The 21376-nt window shown below is 33.4% G+C and overlaps 1 protein-coding gene across 1 annotated transcript in view; it reads right to left on the reverse strand.

The window, feature by feature from the left end:
- Window positions 1-21376, reverse strand: part of LOC129219910 (stromelysin-3-like) — a 105101-nt gene that overhangs the window by 21588 nt on the left and 62137 nt on the right. The window contains exons 4-5 of the mRNA XM_054854224.1: window positions 16690-16793; window positions 7063-7267 (exon numbers count right to left, since the gene is read on the reverse strand). Of these exons, the coding sequence (XP_054710199.1) occupies window positions 7063-7267; window positions 16690-16793 (309 nt within the window). The remainder of the gene's footprint in view (window positions 1-7062; window positions 7268-16689; window positions 16794-21376) is intronic.

Below are 21376 nucleotides of genomic sequence, written 5' to 3' on the forward strand. Positions count from 1 at the left end.
TCTTGTACTGTGGATTATAGAAATGAGGAAGAGGGCCTGTGTTGCTACAAATTGAAACGTTATAAAAGAAAAGGCAAAGCAACCGTATTTAAAAATGTATTAGATCTGAACAACGATCTGATAATGAAGCATAAATCATCATTATCTTTATTTTTTTAACTCATATTGTTACTGTATCTACTGTTAAAGTACTATTATAGTACAACATTTTATTATTACTAAATACTGTGCATACTATGTTTTATTTTATGTCTTTCTCTCCCATTGATCATTCATTTTGTGCATCTTACGTATTTCAAGTTGAATAACAGTTTTTTATTTTTTAAATACAGTATAAGTTCAGTTCTTTACTTAAGAAACTGTACCGTACAGTTGAAGAATGCTACAAAGCAGTTTTAGGGGTGTTTATAAGTGTCTAAAAGAATTTGATATGCTTCTTAAAAAATTGTATACATATATTTTTTCACAACGCGAAATTTTGACTTACGCGAGGAGTCTTGGAACGCATCCCTCACGTAAGTCGGGACTCGACTGTATTTGTAATATGAATCACAGTAATGCAGTCTTTTCTGTATTGCTTCGGCGGAGCTACAAGTTTGAGGCCCGTCGAAATACATTTTGGGGCCCTATTTCTCTAGCACAGAAGTTGTAAAACATTTATCATAAGCATTTTTGTAACTCCTGCGGTTCCCCTATGGTTATGGGGCCTCTCGCGCAGTTGCAACATTTGCTATATTTTAAATCCGCCACTGCACGTCAAAACAAACTCGGGTGCAAGTTTTAAAAGGGTTTTCCTGGCTCAATGTTTATGATTATTTTGAACTCTATTTTTTACAATTATTTTTTGTATTTCCGAGAACACTTGCGTGCCCCTCCTCCAAATCGAACAGTTTCTGAAATTAAACTCTAGTTGTACTTCTGAGTTGTTCAAAACTAACACCATTCATAAAATTAGAGATTTTTTTTTTTTTCAAGCTTTATCTATTGTTGTCAGAAATTGATTATAGACGTTTTGAATGGAAACAATTCGGAAACCAAAGGGACTTTTGAATTTTTTCTTCGAAAGTGCTGAAGTAGATTCAGAAACTCTTCCGAGGCGTTGGTGGTAGCGGTTCTGTACTAAAAAAATGAGGCCGAAGTTTAAAGTTGTGAGCAGGGGCGGCAAATAGGGGGGTCAAGAGGGGGCGGTCGCACCCCCAAATTTTTTAAGCCGAATGATAGAAAATGGGTGAATTCAATTTATGTAAGTCGGAAATCAATGTTCATTAAAAAAAATCTCGCTGGTTCTCAGTAACTCGACACATTCCAGGACTAGAAAAAGTGTTTTTCGTTATTTGGATGATGACTTAGAAATTCATGAAGTATTTTTCGGCCTTTTCACGGCTAAATATTTCATACTTGTGTGCCCAGTGTAACGATGGTATGTCCAATATGAGAGGCTCGTTCAGAGTGGTGTGGCTGCATGGTTTTCTCAAGAAAATTCCTTGATATTTTACATTCACTTTTACGCTCATTTTTTTTAGTGTATATATTTATTTAATGAGTGTTCATCGCTTTCTTTTGCTAGAAGCACGTTTCAGCTGCTCAATGCATTATCTGCTTTCATAGAAACTTCTTAAAAATGCATGTGCTTATTGAATAAAAAAAAAACATATTAACAAATACCTTTTATGGGACTCTATAGTTATGCAATCTCGAAGTGACACAAGATGGTCTTCAAGAGTTAAAACCATAAAAACCTTTCTCTATAACTTCAAAGCAGTGATTTGACGACTGTGAGAATTATTGCAAAACGATTCTTTCAATGGTGAAAAATCTCATGCCCTTCAGCATGTATGACTTCGTTTGAATTTTTATTCAATTTGTTTCTATTGCGGAAAGTGTTTTAAAAATGCTTTACTCAATCAAAACAATCCGCCGCACTTAATTTTCGAACTATTCAAGCCACAGTTCAATCTACAATTGATCTGTGCGTTCATACTACCAAAGTTCAATCTGCAATTGAAAATGAAAATAGATTTTACATAGATGCATATTTCAATCAATGGTGAAACGTTTTCAAAAATATTCTTCCTCCTAGCCAATTTTAAAAAGGTGCTAAAAAAAAAGAAAAATCCACATGATGATGTGAAGTCAAACACTGATTTTTTAATATTTTGTATGAAGTAATAGATAGTTTTTCGAATAAAATTAACACAAGATTTGATGATAATTATTTTTCTGCATGGTTGGCTCTATATTATCTGGATTGGATTTTTTGAAAACGAAAAATAAAATGTTTCAATTATGAGTAAAATTTTTAGCACTAGGCAAGAAAAATTACAGACAAAATACCGACAGACCGGTTATCACACCCAGAGACTGCAGTTCCGTCTTTGTTATGGACTCTTCAGCCTGGAATAGTGAATAACAGAGCTGGTGGTAGACGACATCTCATTGAAGCTGAGAGCGCCGACGAGACTAGATTATTCAATGATAAAAAATTAAGCTCCTCGCAATTTTTGAAGTTGCCTGTGATTTTGAAGAGCAAGACATAAAAAGTGTTTTCATACATAACTTTGTTACTTCAATTATTTTTTAACGATTCCAATCAGCTCAGCTGGTAGAGAAAATTTTTTGTTAAGTTAGAGAAATATTTTCGAAGCACAATAGGAAAAAGAAAAAAAAAGAAAGAAAAAACCTTTTCTATTTAGCTGTACTGGCAAAACAGCACGACACTGGGCACTGATAGTAAGACGATTCCCGGCTCTTCTGAATTCCAAAAAACATGTATTAAAACTTTTCCAAAAGGTATAAAAGCTTCATTATCGAGATGTTTTGTATGATAACTTATTAGAAAATGAATCAAAATTTTAATTGCTTCTAAGCACTAATTTTTATTCATATTAAATCGATTTTATGACCACTTCCTGTTAGCTAATGTGTGTTTGTTACCGCACTGCGGTAATACATATTTAAGAAACTCGACCCCCCAAATGAAATGCTGAAATGCCGCCCCTGGTTGTGAGTCACTCCAAAATCAGAGGGTGACCCCCCTAACCCACCCTCGTCGTTTCAAGCACTTCTTAAATATTTAGCGATTATTTATTTTGGTCAAGAAATATCATCTTGCGTATTTCTTATACTTGTTTCACCTATATTTCGTAATGCGCCATCTTTTTTGCATCATTAATAGCGATCGATTTTTTTTTTCTGCTGTGAGTAACTATTTATATATATACTAGAAGACCCGACAGACGTTGTTCTGTTCAAACTTTGTAATTGAAAAGTTAAAAAACTTCAATAAACTACCAAGTATTTGAACCCTTTTGTTGAAAAAAAAATAAGTAAAATGAAAATGTTTTAAGCTGCTTGATGTCAAAATGCGTACATTTATTACAACTTGATTTTTCTAATGCCCACTAGACAGTTGTTTTATTAACATAGTATTTTATTTTTGGTTTGTTCCTTCCCCCATACTCAAAGGATAAGAAGCGTCCTCAGTGTAAAAAACTAACTACCCATCTAGAACAAACGGAAAATCCCACTGCAACATCCCCCATATGAAAAGGAATAAAACAATCGAAAGGATATCGTTTAAAAAATGATAAAGGTAAAAATAGTTCTCTCAATAAGCGAAAATCACTCCCCCCCCCACACGATGTAAAATAAACACATTCTTTAATCAAAGCGACGAAACACTCTTTGAAAACAAAAAACAATTCTTTGCAATTCGAAATATTTTCGCCAAATAAACAGAAAATACAATAAATTACATTAACAGTAGCTTTAAATGTAAACAAATGATCAAGCAACTCAATTGTTTATAGCCAAAGTCGCCAAGCCACCACGTTACTTAATCCAGCCAATCTGTGAGCGAAGCCAACTCCGATCGATTATTGGTCCTATCTTTTGAACGAAGACTTTTAAAACTCCATACATTTCCTAATTTGTACTTTCCACCAAAGATGAAGATGCATTGATCTTTTGTGTACAGAACTACCCTGTTGTAATTTATCTGGACGAAAATAAAATTTGTTTCGTCTTTAAATTCCATCATCTTTTCCTTTAATAATGTACTGTTTAGTTTAACAATCCTTAAAGTATTCTTGACATTGGTTCCAAAACTCAGATGTATTTGAGCCGAGAAACAAACGTTGCTAGGTACGGTACTTTCTGATCATTTGGTTAGGTAAACCTAAAGCACCGATCCGGTCACATGGTTCAACTACGACGACAGGACACATGTTTTGCATGAACCTTCCAGTACATTAATTTAAAACATATCATAGTACTTTAACGATATCATTATCCTAAAATCGTTGTTTTCAAGAAATGAAGACTTTACTCTCTTTCTACGTTTTATCTATTCTCAATTGACATATTACAGTAGGAAATTACAAATACAAATACAAAAGTGACGACCAGCAACAGGCTCTGGGCCCAGCTAGACTGGTCCTAGTCAATTTACAATCCCCAGTGAAGATCAATGGCCCTCTTAAAACTATCTACTCCATTGCTCATTACCACCTCTTCCGGTAAAATGTTCCGAGGTTCCACTACCCTGCTAAAATAATAATTTTTCCTAACATCCATGTTAGCCTGATATTTAAATAGCTTAAAACAATGATCCCTTGTCCTAATTTCAGTGCTAAACTTCAGCCCCGTAACATCTTTCATTTTAATAAATTTAAACAACTGAATCATGTCCCCTCGGTCTCTTTGCTCAAGACTGTACATTTTTAGCCTTCTAAGCGTTTCATTATAAAAAGCAGAGCTGGTTTTCTTATTGTCCTTTGGCAACGGGTTAAATAATTATTTCAGTTCTCGCTCAACAATAGGTTAAAATAAATATAAATCAACTGGGAAATATAGCCATCCAATGTTTAAATTAATTAGCTAACAAAAACGTTTCCGATTCAATCCATCGCGCTTCGAAACCATGCTTCCCACAACTGATTTACGTACAAAAATTTGATTAAAAGCCGTTTAAAAAAGCCTTATGGTGACAAACGTATGCACAGAAAATTTATATATATATATATATATATATATATATATATATATATATATATATATATATATATATATATATATATATATATATATATATATATATATATATATATATATATATAAAATAAATGAATAAGTTATTTTCGTTTTCATCATATTTTTAATAATATGTTATAGAAAAGTTTCTTAGGATTTTCTATTATGCAATTTTTTAAATTTCAGAAAATTATTGTTAAATTTCAAAATTTAATTTGAATTTGTTTGTAGTGCTTCATAAAAGATTAAACAATCAAATTGTTCAATATTACGTGTGAAAACATCAGATCAAGTACTATATGTATTCAGTTATTAACTTAATGTAAATATTGAGTTTGTTTATTGTGGCTGAGTTTTAAGAACCTCGTTCTTTTCATGGCTATTTCTTTTTTTTCGCAAAATTTATGTCACGGTTATAGCTTTTATGAAAAATGCAAACTTTTCCTTTCATAAATTTTAAATAAGTATAAAAACATTCCTATTATGATTTAATATTGTAATTTATCTGTTCCCTTTTTTGTTTAATTTGATGACTAAAAAATGTCTACGTGCAATATTTCCACTTTAATTGCGTAATTTATGACGGATTCATAGTTTTATTCTTAATTTTTTTTGAATGATTAAACAACATAATTTAATGTTTCTTAACGATATTTAGTGTACCTAAATCCATACATTATTACAATATTACTGAAACCTTAGTTATTTGTTAAATTTAAAAAAAGAAACAATTGGTTATTAACACCGCCTGTCTCTTAATAATAACAGTCTCTTTGTTTTTCTTCCTTTACTTTTATTTTATTTATTTATTTATTTATTTATTTATTTATTTGCTGTTGTTCTTTCTTTTCCATCATACAGCAGTCAAAAAAGGAGAAGCATAACTACACCCTATACAGATTGTACGTAGTACGATCCAAAAGTTCGGGGGACAAGCTGTATAAAACCTTACCCAAAATAGTTCACATTACCTAAGCACATCCACCTTCAAAAGGGCACCTTGAGAGACTATATACTTCTGCCAGTTTTCATATAACGCTTGGAAACACTCCTAGAAGCCATTTTTCGCTACCTTCTGTGATGCAGCTTTTTCTTCTCCTGACGGAAGACAGCGGCGTCCATGCAAATGTTTTTTTGCTGGGAACAGGTAAAAGTCACACGGAGCTAAGTCCGACGAAACGTTATGTTATTTCTTTGTCACATCAACGTTGGCAGAAGTGCATAGTCGTTCAAGGTGAGTATTTTGTAGATAAATGTACTTCGGTAATGTGAACAATTCAGGGTAAGGTTTTAAACAACTTGTCCTCGAACTTTTAGATGATACTACGTACGTATGAGTTTTCAACTTACTATTTCATAACGTTTTTGAGTGACGCAAGTTTACGCGCATGAAGCCATCACAAGAGACTTTGCGATAATTAACTAAGGAGGCGTTCAAAATAGATATTTCGGTCATCTATATGTTCTTAGGTACATATGCATGTACAGATGTGCCGAAAAAACTTGTGAAGTTTAAATTGGGTGATCGTAAAATAAAAATTTAGGTCGAAATCTGATTTTATTTTTTTTTGTGATTACAATTCCTTATTCGTAGAAAGGAAGTAAAGTGAAATGAATCAATGATCCTTTAAATCCCTGACAATCTTATCAATTTATTTCTGTTAGATTTTTTTTTTTTGCCATCGGCCAACGGCATCGGCCATCGGCAATCGGCCATTTGGAGGAAAACAATCGGCCATCGGCCATCGGCCATCTTTGAACAATCGGCCAACAATCGGCATCGGCCCATCGGCCAAAAAATGCCATCGGTCGAGCCCTAATATATATATGTGTGTGTGTGTATGTGTGTGTGTGTGTGTGTGTGTATAAACTTGAGGGCATGACTTTACTTTAAACTTCAGAAAAAATTAACCCCCTCCAAGGACTTTTTTCTCGCTACGCCACTGGTTAAGGCAGTTACATTACTGTCACGTAAAAGCAAACTGACTACATAGCAGCAACAAATAAACTACAGTAACTTCTTTCTTTTACCGTAGTATTGGTTGATGGTCCACTTCTCTTCGTCATCGAAGTGGGCATCGCCACCGTACTGGGGGAAGAATGCGTGGGCGAGGGTCCTGCCCGGCCCGTCGAAGCGCTCTCCGTCACCGTGTTCTCCTTCTTCGAAACGGACGTCAATGTGGACCCGACCTTTGTCGGTGTTGATGAACTTGAGGTTTGTGACGTCACTCCACACCTGGAAAGAAAAGATTTCCCACCGTTCAATTACTTGTTTTCTTTTTAAAAAGTTTGTTGAAACACTGTACCCAACAATTTAAACACTTGTTATGAGTTTTTTCGATAAATTACCGCCCTACAGCCAGGGCTAAGGCGACCTAAACTTCCATTTTACTCACCCCCGAATGAATATTGAGTTTTTTTTTCGACTCTACCACACGTGGATAAGTGCCTAAGAATGTATAGACACGCGAAATATCCATAATGACGATTCTTGAGTTAATTGCAACGAATTTTCTCGTGACGTCTGTATGTACGTATGTGCGTATTTATGTCTCATAATTCAAAGAACGGCAAGTCTTAGAAAGTTGAAATTTGGTACGTAGACTCCTAGTGGGGTCTAGTTGTGCACCTCCCCTTTTGGTTGCAATCGGGTGTTTCTAAAGAGGTCTTTTGCCTCTTTTTGGGGAGGAATCATTGTTAATTTCGATGTAAACTCAAGTGGTGTTATAATTTGGCTGACACTTGGCGATATATCGCCAGTCTTTTGTTCGCCATGTTTTGTCGCAAACTTGGCGACAAATTTGGCGATTTTTTTTAAAAATCTGTTTCAATTTGGCCACTGTTGGTGATATTTAGAGAGTAAACTACTGAATCACATTAAAATTGCCAGTAATGGGGAAATGACATTAAATTGGAGTAAAAGGAAATCATGTAATGCACACATCAGCTCGTTTTTTTTTTTTGAATAAGTGTAAATTAGAATTATTTATTTATGTGTAGCATTCAGGAGCAAGATTATAATATTACTCTTTCTTTTTTTTTTTAATCGCTGTTCTATAACAGAAATGCTTAGGTGCAATTCCTTCTCGTATATCTTATAAAATATCATATTTCTTGAAGGAAGACGGAAATATGAGAATTGTATCTCAAATAAGATGACTGTTATCAACAGCAGACATTTTGTCGAACAACCATGATGAAACTTCCGAAGGTATGACGAACACATATAAGAGTGTTACTCATCAATACCGTGATCATCAATCTTTGATTGTGCATATAATTAAGTGGGTTTTTCATTTCACCGCAGATTTTGTGTTAAACAGGAATTAAAAATGTGATAAAATACATTAAACAACAATTCAGTGAAAAATTGTAAAGGAAGGAGAGGGAGAGAAACTATCCATTTCATCATTAATGTGACTAAATAAAAGGTTAAATTTGTATTTGCTTCCGCGTCATTTCACTTGCATAATGAGATGTCGATACAAAGGACAGAAAACATTTTTTTTAGGTGAGGCGATTTTGTTTAAATTTTTATCTTTTATGTACAGGAAAAATTCGGAAAAATAAAAATTTTGTTGATGCACATTTTAATTATTCTTCCTTAAAGTTTTACTGAATAATATGATTTTAAGGGAAATGTATTGGTAAAATAGATGCTAGGACTTTGTATGAAACGTATTTTACGGTTACTGTCACAGAAGAGGGGGTAAAGTCTAAAATACAAATACTGAACCCTAAGTTGAGTATTTTAACTTCTCACAAGTATAGGTTGACTCTCTGTCTCACACACAAGCAAGAGAGAGAGAGAGAGAGGGAAAAAGAAAGGAAGAGGGGAGTGGTAGAGCTAGAGAGAAATACTCATTGACACATAAATCTGAACTACAAGAACATTTTCTCAAATTTTCTTCACGAATTTTTCTGGGAATTGTTGTAACACCAATTTAAAGCTGTGAAAACCTGTATTTTGGTCCCCATTCTTCCCTAACACTGAAAATACTTGAAATATCTTTCATTGAGTTGATCATATGATCATAGTCCATAATTTTCAAAACACTGTTTCAGAGCCTTTGCAACATGAATTGAAAACAGAATATTCTAAAAAAAGGTGAAATAGAAAAATCCATTACATTTATTGACGCACTTATGACGCAAGCAAGGTAAGACTAGCTTTTGCCTTCTAAATGACGTAATTATGGAAACGAGTTCTTGCTGTAAAATTAGAAATTTCTATTGGAATGATTGCTATCCGAGCCATATATCAAGAATTTGTAGAATAAAAAAATCCACCTTTTCTTTTAAATTTTCCGTTTTAGACATGAAGTCATTTTCAAAAAGCCTAAGTATTAATTTACCTTGAAATTATTTCAAGAACTCCAACATAATTGAAAGCTTCTTAAACTTGTTTCACAACTTTCGATTTCATTCCGGTAACGTGATGTGGTTTATAATGAGGCATCAGCGATGAAATACGTAATCTCTGTGAATGGGGTGGTTTCCTTCAGTCAAAAGTACTACTTTTAGTCAAGGGCGCCCATATAGGGGGGCAAGGGGGGCTCGCCCCCCCCCCCCTTTGAAATTAGAACTTCCTTGCTTTTAGTATATTTTTCTTTGCAAAAATGTAAAAACATTTCTTCTCCAGCCATTAATGAATCAGTTATTAAAAATGTCAAATTTTAATGACTCTAATCTGTCCTGAAATCAGTTTCCACGGGGGGAAATATCCAGCTAAACCACGGGGAAAATATTTGAGCCCCCCCTTGCAACTTTGCATATGGGCGCCCATGCTTTTAGTCACTGAAATTGATAGAATGAGTAAAAAAAAATAACATGGACCCAGAAAATACTTTGATTTTCCCAACAGTTATTTTTTAATAAGTTTTTTCAAAATGTCCGATTTTGAAAACAAAGCGTGGTCTTTATGACGTCACAAATGATGCATTTCGGCGCATCTTTCTACCACGGTTCCACGTTATGATAATCAACAAGCGAATCAAAATTGCTCTCTACGCTTGCTATCAACAATATTGTTGCCAATACACGTGAGTAATTAAATATTTTGCTCTGTGATTGGCAACACAGAATGGCATTTCATTATTTATGGTGTCACGACAGAAGCGTAAATAATGAAAGCGCACAGATTTCAGTAATTTTTTAAAAATATTAAACTTAAACAAATTATTTAAAAAATGGTCAGATCCTATGTTTTTAAGCATGCTCTTTCAGAAAAAAATACTTTTAAAATTTTGGAAGCGACCCCATTGAATAAATAAAGAGAGAATTTCTTGGGTAGTAAAGACTCTATACACTGAACAAGTGTTCGTTAGTACCTAATGCGTATGAGATGTGCGGTTAAAAACAGACATTTGTTTTTCAAAAAAAAAGTTAGTTTTAAGCCAAGTTAGATAAAATTTGCGTTCCTTATGCAATATTAAGCCAAATATTTCGAAGAACTCTCAAGCTTTTGCTGTCAGTGAGAAAAATTTAATTCATTTTCTTGCCACTGCAAAAAGATTCAAAGATCAAGTAGGAATGTAAAATAACTTCATATTCATCAGTAAAACAAGCAGTTAGTTGATTTTCTTTTTAAAAATATTGTGTACAAAAATTTCATTTTCATTGCTTACCTTTTTTTTCTTTGACGAATATTTTTAGAAGCGTCAGATTAAAATTTAGATTTTTTTTGGACTCAGCCGTCAGGTTCGTCATTTAGGGGGTCAGGAGGAGGATAATCGACCCCCCCCCCCCCGCTGTCTTTGAGAAATCAATGTAGTTGCAAGTATGTGGACATGATTTTTGTTGTTTTTCGATATTATAAGCAATAAGTTGACACCCCTCCCCCCTTGAAAATTTTTGGAACTACGTGCCGGTCAGACGCCGTAAATTACTAACAGTAAAATAAATCACAAATTACACCCAAAGTTTTGTTTCTTCGGATTTACTTCTGTTTCTAGATAATATTTTTAAATCGTTAATTAATCAGTTAATCGACCTCCCTCCCCCTCCCTTCTTTTCGGATAAAAAATATTACGAAGATATTATTCTTGCCGTCATTTCGATTTTTTCCAGGGGACTCAAAGGGCTTAATGCAAATTTTATCAAAAAATATAAAATCACTCCCACTGCTCTATATAATTACATTAATTTCGCAAAGCTAGGTGTGGGGGAACTTCTTCCTGTTTTCCCTAAATGACAGGCGTTATTGATAAAACTATCTCTTTCGCGTTATCGGCTTCCTTGCATGCACATATCAATTTTTTGACTTTTTAAATATTAATAATAGATGGCAGCACCAAAGAATATTTTTCATTCCATTTCAGTTTTACTTTTCTATTAATATTTCCATTTATTATTTAAAAAACAAAAGTGCGGCCAATTCTTCAATCGTTTCGGGGGAAAAAAAACATATGGTAATAAAAAAAAAATTGCAAATCTTCACCTAATTTTTTAAACACATTGAAAAGCTTCAAATTGTAATGTTGATTTTATGAAGCTGCTGACATTTTATATTCTTGTTTCTATTCCAAAATTTGACACTTGTAAAAAAAAAATATATATGCCATATGCTGCTATGTAACTTTGGCTTTAACTAGCGTTACTGTGACAAAATGCTTAGAAAAATTGTTTTTTCCCTCAATCTCTGCAAGTACTTTTGGGGGTGCGTGAATTGAATAAAAATGTGACGTATTTATTTGATATGCTATCCACATATGCCATTGAGTGTTAAAAGGGCAAATCGTCTCATTTATGAATAATTCATAGTCTGCAAGAAATTGTTGGCATGTTTTCCAAAAGTGTGATGTAAATTATAATTCGGGTTTTGGTACTGAGATCGTCAGTATGTCAGGATATAAATGTAGAAAAATGAAAAGTTTTATCACCGGGGGAAAATCGATCGTTATAGCTATTCGGGTAACAAAATGCAAATTGACTTGGAGAACTCCAATAGAAGGACGTATTGACTTGATTTATTATTAATCATTTTAAGCTATTGCATTTTCTTGGCTTTGGTGGGGGGAGGGATGGGGTATGCACCACTTAAGCATTAATATTGGGCTTCTCAGTGATGACATAAAGAGTTCTTCTTTCATTTTATGGAAAATGATAAGCGCGGAGGTTCGTTTTACTTGAAAAAATAAAAGTGAGAGAAGCCTCAAATTGAAAAACTGGATGTTGCACGTAATGACGTGTTTAAGCGACTACCACAGTCATTTGTACGTAATCAAGCACGTCATTATTACGTTACAAGTGCACACTTAACCTATGGCGAAGTTGCGGGGAGGGGGGGGGGGGCGGGAGGTAACAACCCCTCTGATGAAGAAAGATACTTTTAACTGTGCAGAACCAATAAAAAAAAAGGGGGGGGGGGCTGTAAATACACACGATAGAAGTAAAACTGTTATCTTTTCATTTTTTTGCATGCTGAACGATTATTTCCCCCGCACGTTTTCTTTCACGCCACGCTCTTGTTCTTTCTGCGCCTGACTCGGGCATATTCGCAACAGAATTGTATATTTCAATGAAGAAAACAGATTATAAACAAAGAGAACACTAAACAATACTCGAAATCTCCTTTGTAATTATTGCCAAATATATATATATATATATATATATATATATATATATATATATATATATATATATATAACGTTAATTTTGTCGATAAAAGTTGAACCACTTTTAAGATTGAACTTATGAAATGTGGATAATGCGTTCACACTGATGACTTGACTTGAACCAAAGAAATCTTCAAAAATCTGTACTATTTAAAAAGTTCAAAATGCCCAAATGCTGAAGTTCAGCATTGAAATCAATTTGTTAAATTTATTAACAAAACTGAATAGATCTGAATTTCAGATTAAATATTCTACGGTCCGAAACGTTCAACCATTTTTATTAATCTTCCTTGTATTTTAACCAAAGATGAGATGATGACAAACAGTTTAGAAACAAAGCTTGGAATAACTTGTCAAGAAAAGAATGCAAAAAGGAAAAAAAAAGTTTTCATGCTATGCCGTTTTTTGCAAAATTCAATGTCGTTTTTACAATCGGCTGAAGACAAAGCCAAAAACATTGTACTTTCTCCTCGACCTTCAGGAAATGTGAGGCAAACTGCATCGTTCGACAAACCATTACCGCCAAGACAGGAAGAACTTCCTAATGATCTCTCACGACTGTTGTTAAGATGGAGGCCTTAAAATGCTGAAGTTGGTGAATTGGTTATGGTATCGGTTTCGTCAAAAGCAGAGTGAGATGGAGATACAGTTCAACTCCGTTAATACGAACTGTCAAGAATCTACGAATTTGGTCGTGTTAGCCGTTATTCGTAACAACCGTGAATGAGTGATACTGTGAAAAATACTAAGAAATGCTTACTTATATTAAAAAAAATATTACAACAAAAAAACATAGTACACTCAGAAAAAAAAATCACTTTTTTTTATATAAATGAATGTTTTGGGAAATATTGAAAACGGAAGATGATAATCGAAAATCGCGGAATAGGTTGTTATCCACAATGGAAGATGAACAATTTTATCTCCTGTTAAATTGAAATGTCCATAGGTAAACAAATGTACGGACTTTATTTTCTGCCCAAAATGTTTAATATTTTCTTCTCGTTACACAACGAGACTTCTACTCCCTAAGAAAATGATGAATAATTTCTAAAAAAGAAAATTACTGTGTTCAACAAGTAAAGAGGTCAGAATTTTTGTTCGTATTAGCCGAGACTTTCAATTCAATGCACGTATTATGCATGAAATTTCTAATGTAATTAGATAGCAAACCAAACTTAACGAACAAAATGTTCGTTTTATCCGTGATTTCGTGTTAAAACGGGATCGTATAAAATGAGTTCAACTGTAGTTTCTTTTTTAAAATGTTTCAAAGAAACTTTATCAACTCTTGAAGGACCATAAGCTTTGTAGTTGAGCAAAAAAATGTTTGAATAAAAACTATCAAATGGGGATATGCAATGAATGGCAATTTCTGTAAAAACGGGCTCAGTAGTTTTGTGTAAATGAATGAGGCATGCGTGCCTGGTTCATAAGAGATGATTTTTTCAAAATTAGGTTAATGTATTATTTAACTCAGAAAGATTTGGATGATTGGTGGCATTACCAATATTTTATCTTCAATTTAAAAGAGATATATGCTATAAGTAAATAAAAGTTTGGAAAACTTTACAACTTACATCTCTTACAGGAATTTTATTATCTATTTTATATATGTGTACATGTTCTACATATGTTTGCAGTTATTACTATTCTTCTATAATACATAAATGCAGAAAACTAGATATCCCATTCGATAATAGTGTTACAGTAAAAGAGACACAAAAGCATAAAAGCGATCATAAAACCGCTTTATATTTAAATAAAAAAACATCAAAATATCCGCTTTTTTTTGGAGCGGAAACCACGTACATTGGACTTCTTGTTTCAAATTTTATCTTTATTCCTTATATTTTATTTTCCCGTAGAATTGCGACAATCTCTATAACATTTTAGTGCAAAATACTGATTCCGCTTAGAATTTATAAAATAACGCATGTGAAAACGTAAAATAAAATTTCATCTCGTTGTTGCATAATGGCGAGAAACGGAACTGCACTTAGAAGATGTAGTTTAATGATTTCCTGTAAAACGGATGTGCATTGTTTTTGCTTTTGTTTATTACATGTAAAACTTATTAATATCCTGAATTTCTTCAGCTAGTTTTCTTCGATGAAATAAAGGACAACAGCTATCATGTATAAAAAGTCGTTGCACATATGCATGTAAAATGTCGCGTGCAGGGTTTAATGCTTGGCATAGAAATGCAGAGTGGTCTTAAAAACTTACATTAAAACAGTCGAAAAATCCGCGTAATCCGTAAAAAGTCACACACACACACACACACACAAAAAGACTGAAAGAAAGAAAGAAACAAAAGAAAATGAGTGCACGAGTTGAGCTTCCGCCAGCTTCCATGTAAATAATTCTTTGATCGAGTGGCAGGCAACCAGTTGAGTGGAGATGGAGAGCGGATGATTCAAAATGAAGATGTTTGATGAGTAAAGTCGTATGAAAGCTCCAGAGGACAAATAGACCACTACAGATATCCATTTTATAAAATTGGAAGAATAGTGGTATGTAAGACACACAACTTTTAAACATGTATTTCTCTTTGCCGTAAACTTTAGAAGACCAGCCAAGAGAATGCGTTGGCGAATAAGAACACTTTAGGTCTTGACTTTCACTGATTCTGAACTGATTTTTATGGGTTACATGGCTTTTCTCTTATTTTTCTCATGTGAATGACATGCGATAATGCAACGAGCTAGCTCAACATCGCATAGAAAACAACTTTTTGAATAGGAACTTGCCTACATATGCTGATAGACAATGATTAGTCCGTCATTTTAACATTGGCAACCAACTTTACTCACTTAAACCCTTTCCAATAAAACTCTAAATATGATTCCTAAAAAATCTGAATTCAAGCAGGAGGGAAAAAGTAAGTAATAGGTCCTAAAGTGGTCTGTTTAGATCTGCAAAGGGATGTCAGTGAATATTGTGTGTGCATGAGATTTAACCATAAGTCCACGAGATTGAATTTCATCAAAGCGAAATCACGAAAAGTTTTCTATTTACTAGCACATTATTTATTTATATATTAAGCATGTAATTTAACAAATTACGTATTAATTAAGTACATTTGAACTTTTTTCAGTAGCCACGTATTATCCGTTTCTGCAACTTGCACATTTGATGTGAGTAGCAAAAACCCGCTCCCGCCAAATGTTGAAGGATAAAGTGAACTTTTAAATGATGGATTAAAAGGAATTCATAGAAATAATCTTTAAAACTCCCTTTAAGTTTAAATTCTGCAGTTTTGACGTGACATTTCCAAACATTTTACTTTCACTTAGAACAGCTTAGGTGAAACTTGGCACACCACTTTACTGTTTTGGAGTCAGACATGAACACGTTTCCTCTCTGAAGAGATCCCTAGGAAAGTTTTTAAAAAATTAGGAAAAAAGTGGAAGATGATTTACGATAAAGAAAAGTTTGAGATTCTTTGAGTAAGAATAATTGATTTGATCTCATCTTTCTTTTTTCACAGTTTCACCCTCTTTTGGATGGCTGTATGTGGCCCCTAAGAGCACGTTTCCATCTCGGGTAGCACGTTTCGTTTCATAAACGTTGCAAAGTGGTAGTTAACGTTGTGGCAACCACTTTCAAACGTTTATGAAATGTCTAAACGCTACATGTGCTACCTGGGATGAGCAAAGCGAAAAACAAGTTCCGAAATGGCATAGCTGCGAATGACATCATGATGTGTTATTTATTTATTTTTTATATGATTAGCTTTGTTTCAAATTTGCCTTAAATCAGTATTCTCCTCCACCAGGATTTAGTTTTGACTTAAAGAACCTACACCGATAACAATTTATTGCATTTCAAGCGGAGACCCAAGAACTTAAATCCACCACAATACCTCTCTGCCCCAAGTCCAAATCCAAGCCGCAGACGCGTAAAATCTTCGTTGATACCTATTAAAAAGGCTTTTCCTATTCATAAGCATATGCAAGCAGCTCATTTTTTCCAACAATGGTCGCATTGTTTTGTATTTTCCGGATAAAACAAACAGCCGCCATCAAGGGATACGTACCTTGAAAGCTTTGGCTATTTCTTTATCCACCTTCTGTCTGTCCTTGAGCCGTCGTGGATACTTGCTGATTCTGTAAGTGAGATCCGTCACGCGCCACTTGCTTCCTAAATGTGGAACAAAATACAAAAATAACTTTTATTTTCTGCTTTATCATGTAGTTTTAGACAGGCAAAAACATTACACATTTCTGATTAAGTATAAAATTCCGACTTCACACAAATTAATATGAAAATTATTTCTACTTTATGCTTTAGCATACAACTATAGACAGAAAGAGCGATTGCCACCTAAAATTATATTTCTAACTAAGGGACTGTTCATAAATGATGTCAACCCTTTTTACCTATATTTTTTACCCCCTCTCCACTTTTGTCACATGTCAAGATATTTTTCGTGAGCATATTCTTTAAAACAATGCGTGTTGTCGCACTACTTGTTACCTCTACCTCTCTCTTGTCACAATTTCACTAACTCCCTCAAAGTTTAGCATCATGTGTTGACACTTGGACAGTCCATTAGTCCAAACTCTAAACTTGAAGAAAAAAAAAAGAGTAGGAGGATCCAATCTAAATTTTTAAGAATCTTCCCTTTCCGAACGGTAAACCCAAAAACTAATTTCAAAGCATTGATTGTCTAAAATAAGTAAATTCCAGGTAAACCCCAAAAAAGTAGATATTTCACGCGGTTAACAAAGAAAGGCATGTTAAGTTTATTACGATGTGCAAATTCATATGACACGAAATTAATTTTAACTGTATGAGGAGTTAGATCTATTTTCTTAAAAATTAATCCCTTGAAAATAATAATTTTTTTGTGTTTTTGATGTTTTAAAGGACATAAAATATTTATTTTTTTTCTTCACTTTGAACATCGGTTAGCTAATCTTTAAAATTTTGAGAACTGAGCTCTGAGTACTACATTACTTGAAATAAAACTACTAAAAACTTACATTTTGTCTATTTTATCTGATTCCTAATTTTTAAAACAATGTTCTATAAACGTTTAAATATTATTATCTATGAAAACTTTTAACACCTCATCGCATTCGACAAGGTCCACATTTCTGAAGAAGAAGGATAAAAGGGTTTGATAAAGAAAGAGTTTTTAACTGGATAGTAATAATATCTCAGAAGAAGGCATTCAGGAGTTTAAAATGATGACGCGTCATTGGGTAAGCAATTAGTTCTTAGAATGTGTATCCATTTTTAGCATGTTATTACTCAATGTCTACAACCGTCTTCAGATTTAATCCAACGGTATTACTTACTAGGTTGGAACTTAAGTATACGAGGAATTCTTTTTCTCTTTTGATAAGTAATAATGAAAACAAATTTTTCTGTTTTTCACCCCTAGATTATTAGTAAAAACCTTTTCAGTAAACTTATTTATGTTTTGTTTCTTCAAAGACATTGAAGTTTTAGTTTAAACATGAAGTCAGTACAAATACAGAACAAAGTACTTTGGAAAGTATTTGCATCCGCTAAACAAATACTACCAAGAGCTGGTTTGCAGGATTCACATAAATGATAATTTCGGTTAGATTTCAATACCCAATGAGAGTGGAATACTTTTCCTGGGGACAATTTTAATAAATCTTAATAAAATGTGTATCTTAACGTAGCTTAACAAATTTCGGAACAAGAATTTCTGGTACGTACTGAACTCCTTAAAGTTATCTTATGGCAAAAGCAATTCATTTTTTTTAATGATAACTTGGTACCTTTGTATTCTTCAAGTTGCTTTCCTATTGTCCAGAGAAGCCCTTAGTACGCAAGTTATCCAATATAAGGGAATATTTAGTATAGTTTTCAATGTTTTAATTATTCCAAAATTGTTGTTCGTATTTATAAGAGTTCCATTGCTTCCAAGAAACTTAAAATTTAAACGATCAATATTGTCGTTGGTAAAATAATCAAAATTTTCAACAACCATATTATACGCAGGGGAAGCTTCTAATGAAATGTGACAACTATATCTTATCCTGATGTCTCTTATATTAAAACAACATAAATACAAATACAAATACAAAAGTGACGACCAGCAACTGGTTCTGGGCCCAGCTAGACTGATCCTAGTCAATTTACAATCCCCATTGAAGATCAATGGCCCTCTTAAAACTATCTACTCCCTTGCTCATTACCACCCCTTCCGGCAAGCTGCTCCAAGGTTCCACTACGCTGCTAAAATAATAATTTTTCCTAATATTCATGTTAGCCTGAGATTTAAATAGCTTAAAACAATGACCCCCTTGTCCTGTTTTAATTGCTAAACTTCAGCCCCGTAACATCTTATTTAAACAAATGAATCATGTCCCCTTGGTAATTAATTTGTTAAACATGTTCTTCTTTAATTAATTTGTAAGATACCTTCCTCCTTTTTGCTTCAGTTACCATGATGGTATTTTTTCGGCAAAATACAAACCTCCTAAAATTAACACTTACGTGTTTTCTTGCTGTTTTAGACTTCTTTGTAACATTCCTCTTTCTCCTTCAATTAATTTTTTGTTTAGTTTTCTCAGTGTCATTAAAAATAAATGTTTTTCTGCGTGATATTTCTGTTCTTTTCAACAGAACATAAGAGTATGAACTCCTTCAAATGCCATTTTCTTTTCTTTCTTTTTTCAGTTCCCTTGTTAGTTGAGATAAATAACTGATTGCTCAATTTTGAATTATTACAGTAATTCCGATTGTACCCATATTTTCCAAACTATCTTTTACAGTCGCAGATTTACCAACTAAAATGTCCCATTTTGGCATTACATAGACATTTTCTTATCATAATTATTCATTTTCTAGTTTCCCATATGCTGCAAAAAATTCTCTTTGAAATATTTGTATCGATAAATTTAGCGGTGATCATTTTTTTTCTTTGGTTTTTGAAAATCTACGTTTTCTTTCTGATACGAAAAAAAGGGGAAAAACTGACTTTTTAGTAGAAAAAAGTACTTGAGTTTACAAGAGCTCACATTTAAAAGTTTTTTTGCGTATTATTTTGCACCTTTATATTGGACTTGAGTCTCCGCTTACTCTACTTGTTCTTTAGGCTTGATTGATAGTTTCGAACAATACTTAAAGATTTATTTATTAGTTGTTGTTGAAACTAGTTCTCAGTCCGTTCACTTTTAATTCCGTCAGCGATGTCTTAAGAAATTTTAAAAATGTAAGTTTCTAATTCCAGCTGAGAGCTTTTAGTTTAAACGGACTCCATAAATAATATATCATAACTTTTTCGAAAGCTGGCGAAAGGACAGACAAAAGTTAAGTATTTTGTCTACTGAATACAGGATATTTGAATCTTTTCAAGTTTTAGGTACGTTTGCAGAATAGCGCCACATTTTACTTTCGGTTCAAACGAAGCTAATTAATTTACTCATAGTTCGGCTTGCCATACTTCTGAAATGCTCAAACGGGACACTAGACTGCCCACCCCCCTCCTTATCGTCGTTAGTTCTCTAAAGGGTACACCGCTGTGGTTGATTTTTGGAGTCTTTTGTTGTTCAGTTTATTCTCAATGCTATGAAGATATGGTTACTAATTATAAATTACTACTAATAGAAAATGACATAAGGAGATATAATTTGACCATTTAACTTCTTTGATCTAAATATTTACAATTTATTTTAATAAGAAAAAATCTTTTGAATGAGGAATAAAAAATTAAACAATATTTAGACAAGCTTTTAATTTTAAAGGAATTGTTTGGTTTTAATCTTGTTATAAAAATCCTCTCAATCTAATTCGGTGTTAGTCAAAGTAACAAATGATAAAGTAATTATCCTAAATAATACAGCACAGTTAATTATTTTTAGACATTTTTATTCATTTGGGATCAAATTTATCTTTTTCCGGGACGTGAAGTAAACCGGCCGGGACACCGGGCTTTTGTCTGAAAACCGGGACTGTCCCGGTTAAGCCGGGACGTCTGGTAAGCCTACTCATAGTGCTCTATAAAGTTTCTTTTGTCGTTAATCCTAACGTAAAATTAATAAACGGTTTAGATGACCCTAAGCACAAATTGAGGCAGTGAGAAGCAAAGGGATGCAAGTGGACTTTTTAAAATTTCGAGTGAAATGTGTTTAAAGACCATGTCCCAGGTAGGCTTTCATTGAAATTTTTTCCCATATCATGCTTTAAGCAGCAGTTACCATTCTACCATTACCATTCCTTGCTACAAAGTAGAAGAGGAAGTATCCTACCATTTGTACTTGTTATCGCCAAATTGTTTATTTTGGAACTAATATCCCTTAGCTTCTTGGTGTTTCAATTTGAGTTTCGTTTCTTCTCTTTTTCGGAATATCTTTCAGAAAATCAGAGGTTTTTGCTGAACCGGAAAAAAATTTCAGTTTGAGAGCAAAATATTCGTGTAATGTACAGTTGAAAAGGAAAAAAAAATCATTGCTAAAAACAAAGTTAGAAGCTTCGTTTATGTCCCATCGCGTTAGTTAGTCAACTGATCCAGACTGAATAAATGGCAAAGTAGACTTATGAAACTGAAGTGAGGGAAACTGAATGCGTAGAGTTTTTTTTTTTTTTTTTGCTGCCATTGATAACGAAGCGACATAAAAAAAAACAACAATTTTGAGTATCGAGTGTTCTGAGTTTAAATCGTGCTTGAAAACAATAAAACAGGACGAACTGCGGGTGAGAATTTACGTCAGTGTAACATAATAAGAAGGAAAATGAAGTGT

Source organism: Uloborus diversus, chromosome 4 (genome assembly GCF_026930045.1).
Source record: "Uloborus diversus isolate 005 chromosome 4, Udiv.v.3.1, whole genome shotgun sequence".
In the NCBI taxonomy this organism is placed as follows: domain Eukaryota; kingdom Metazoa; phylum Arthropoda; class Arachnida; order Araneae; family Uloboridae; genus Uloborus; species Uloborus diversus.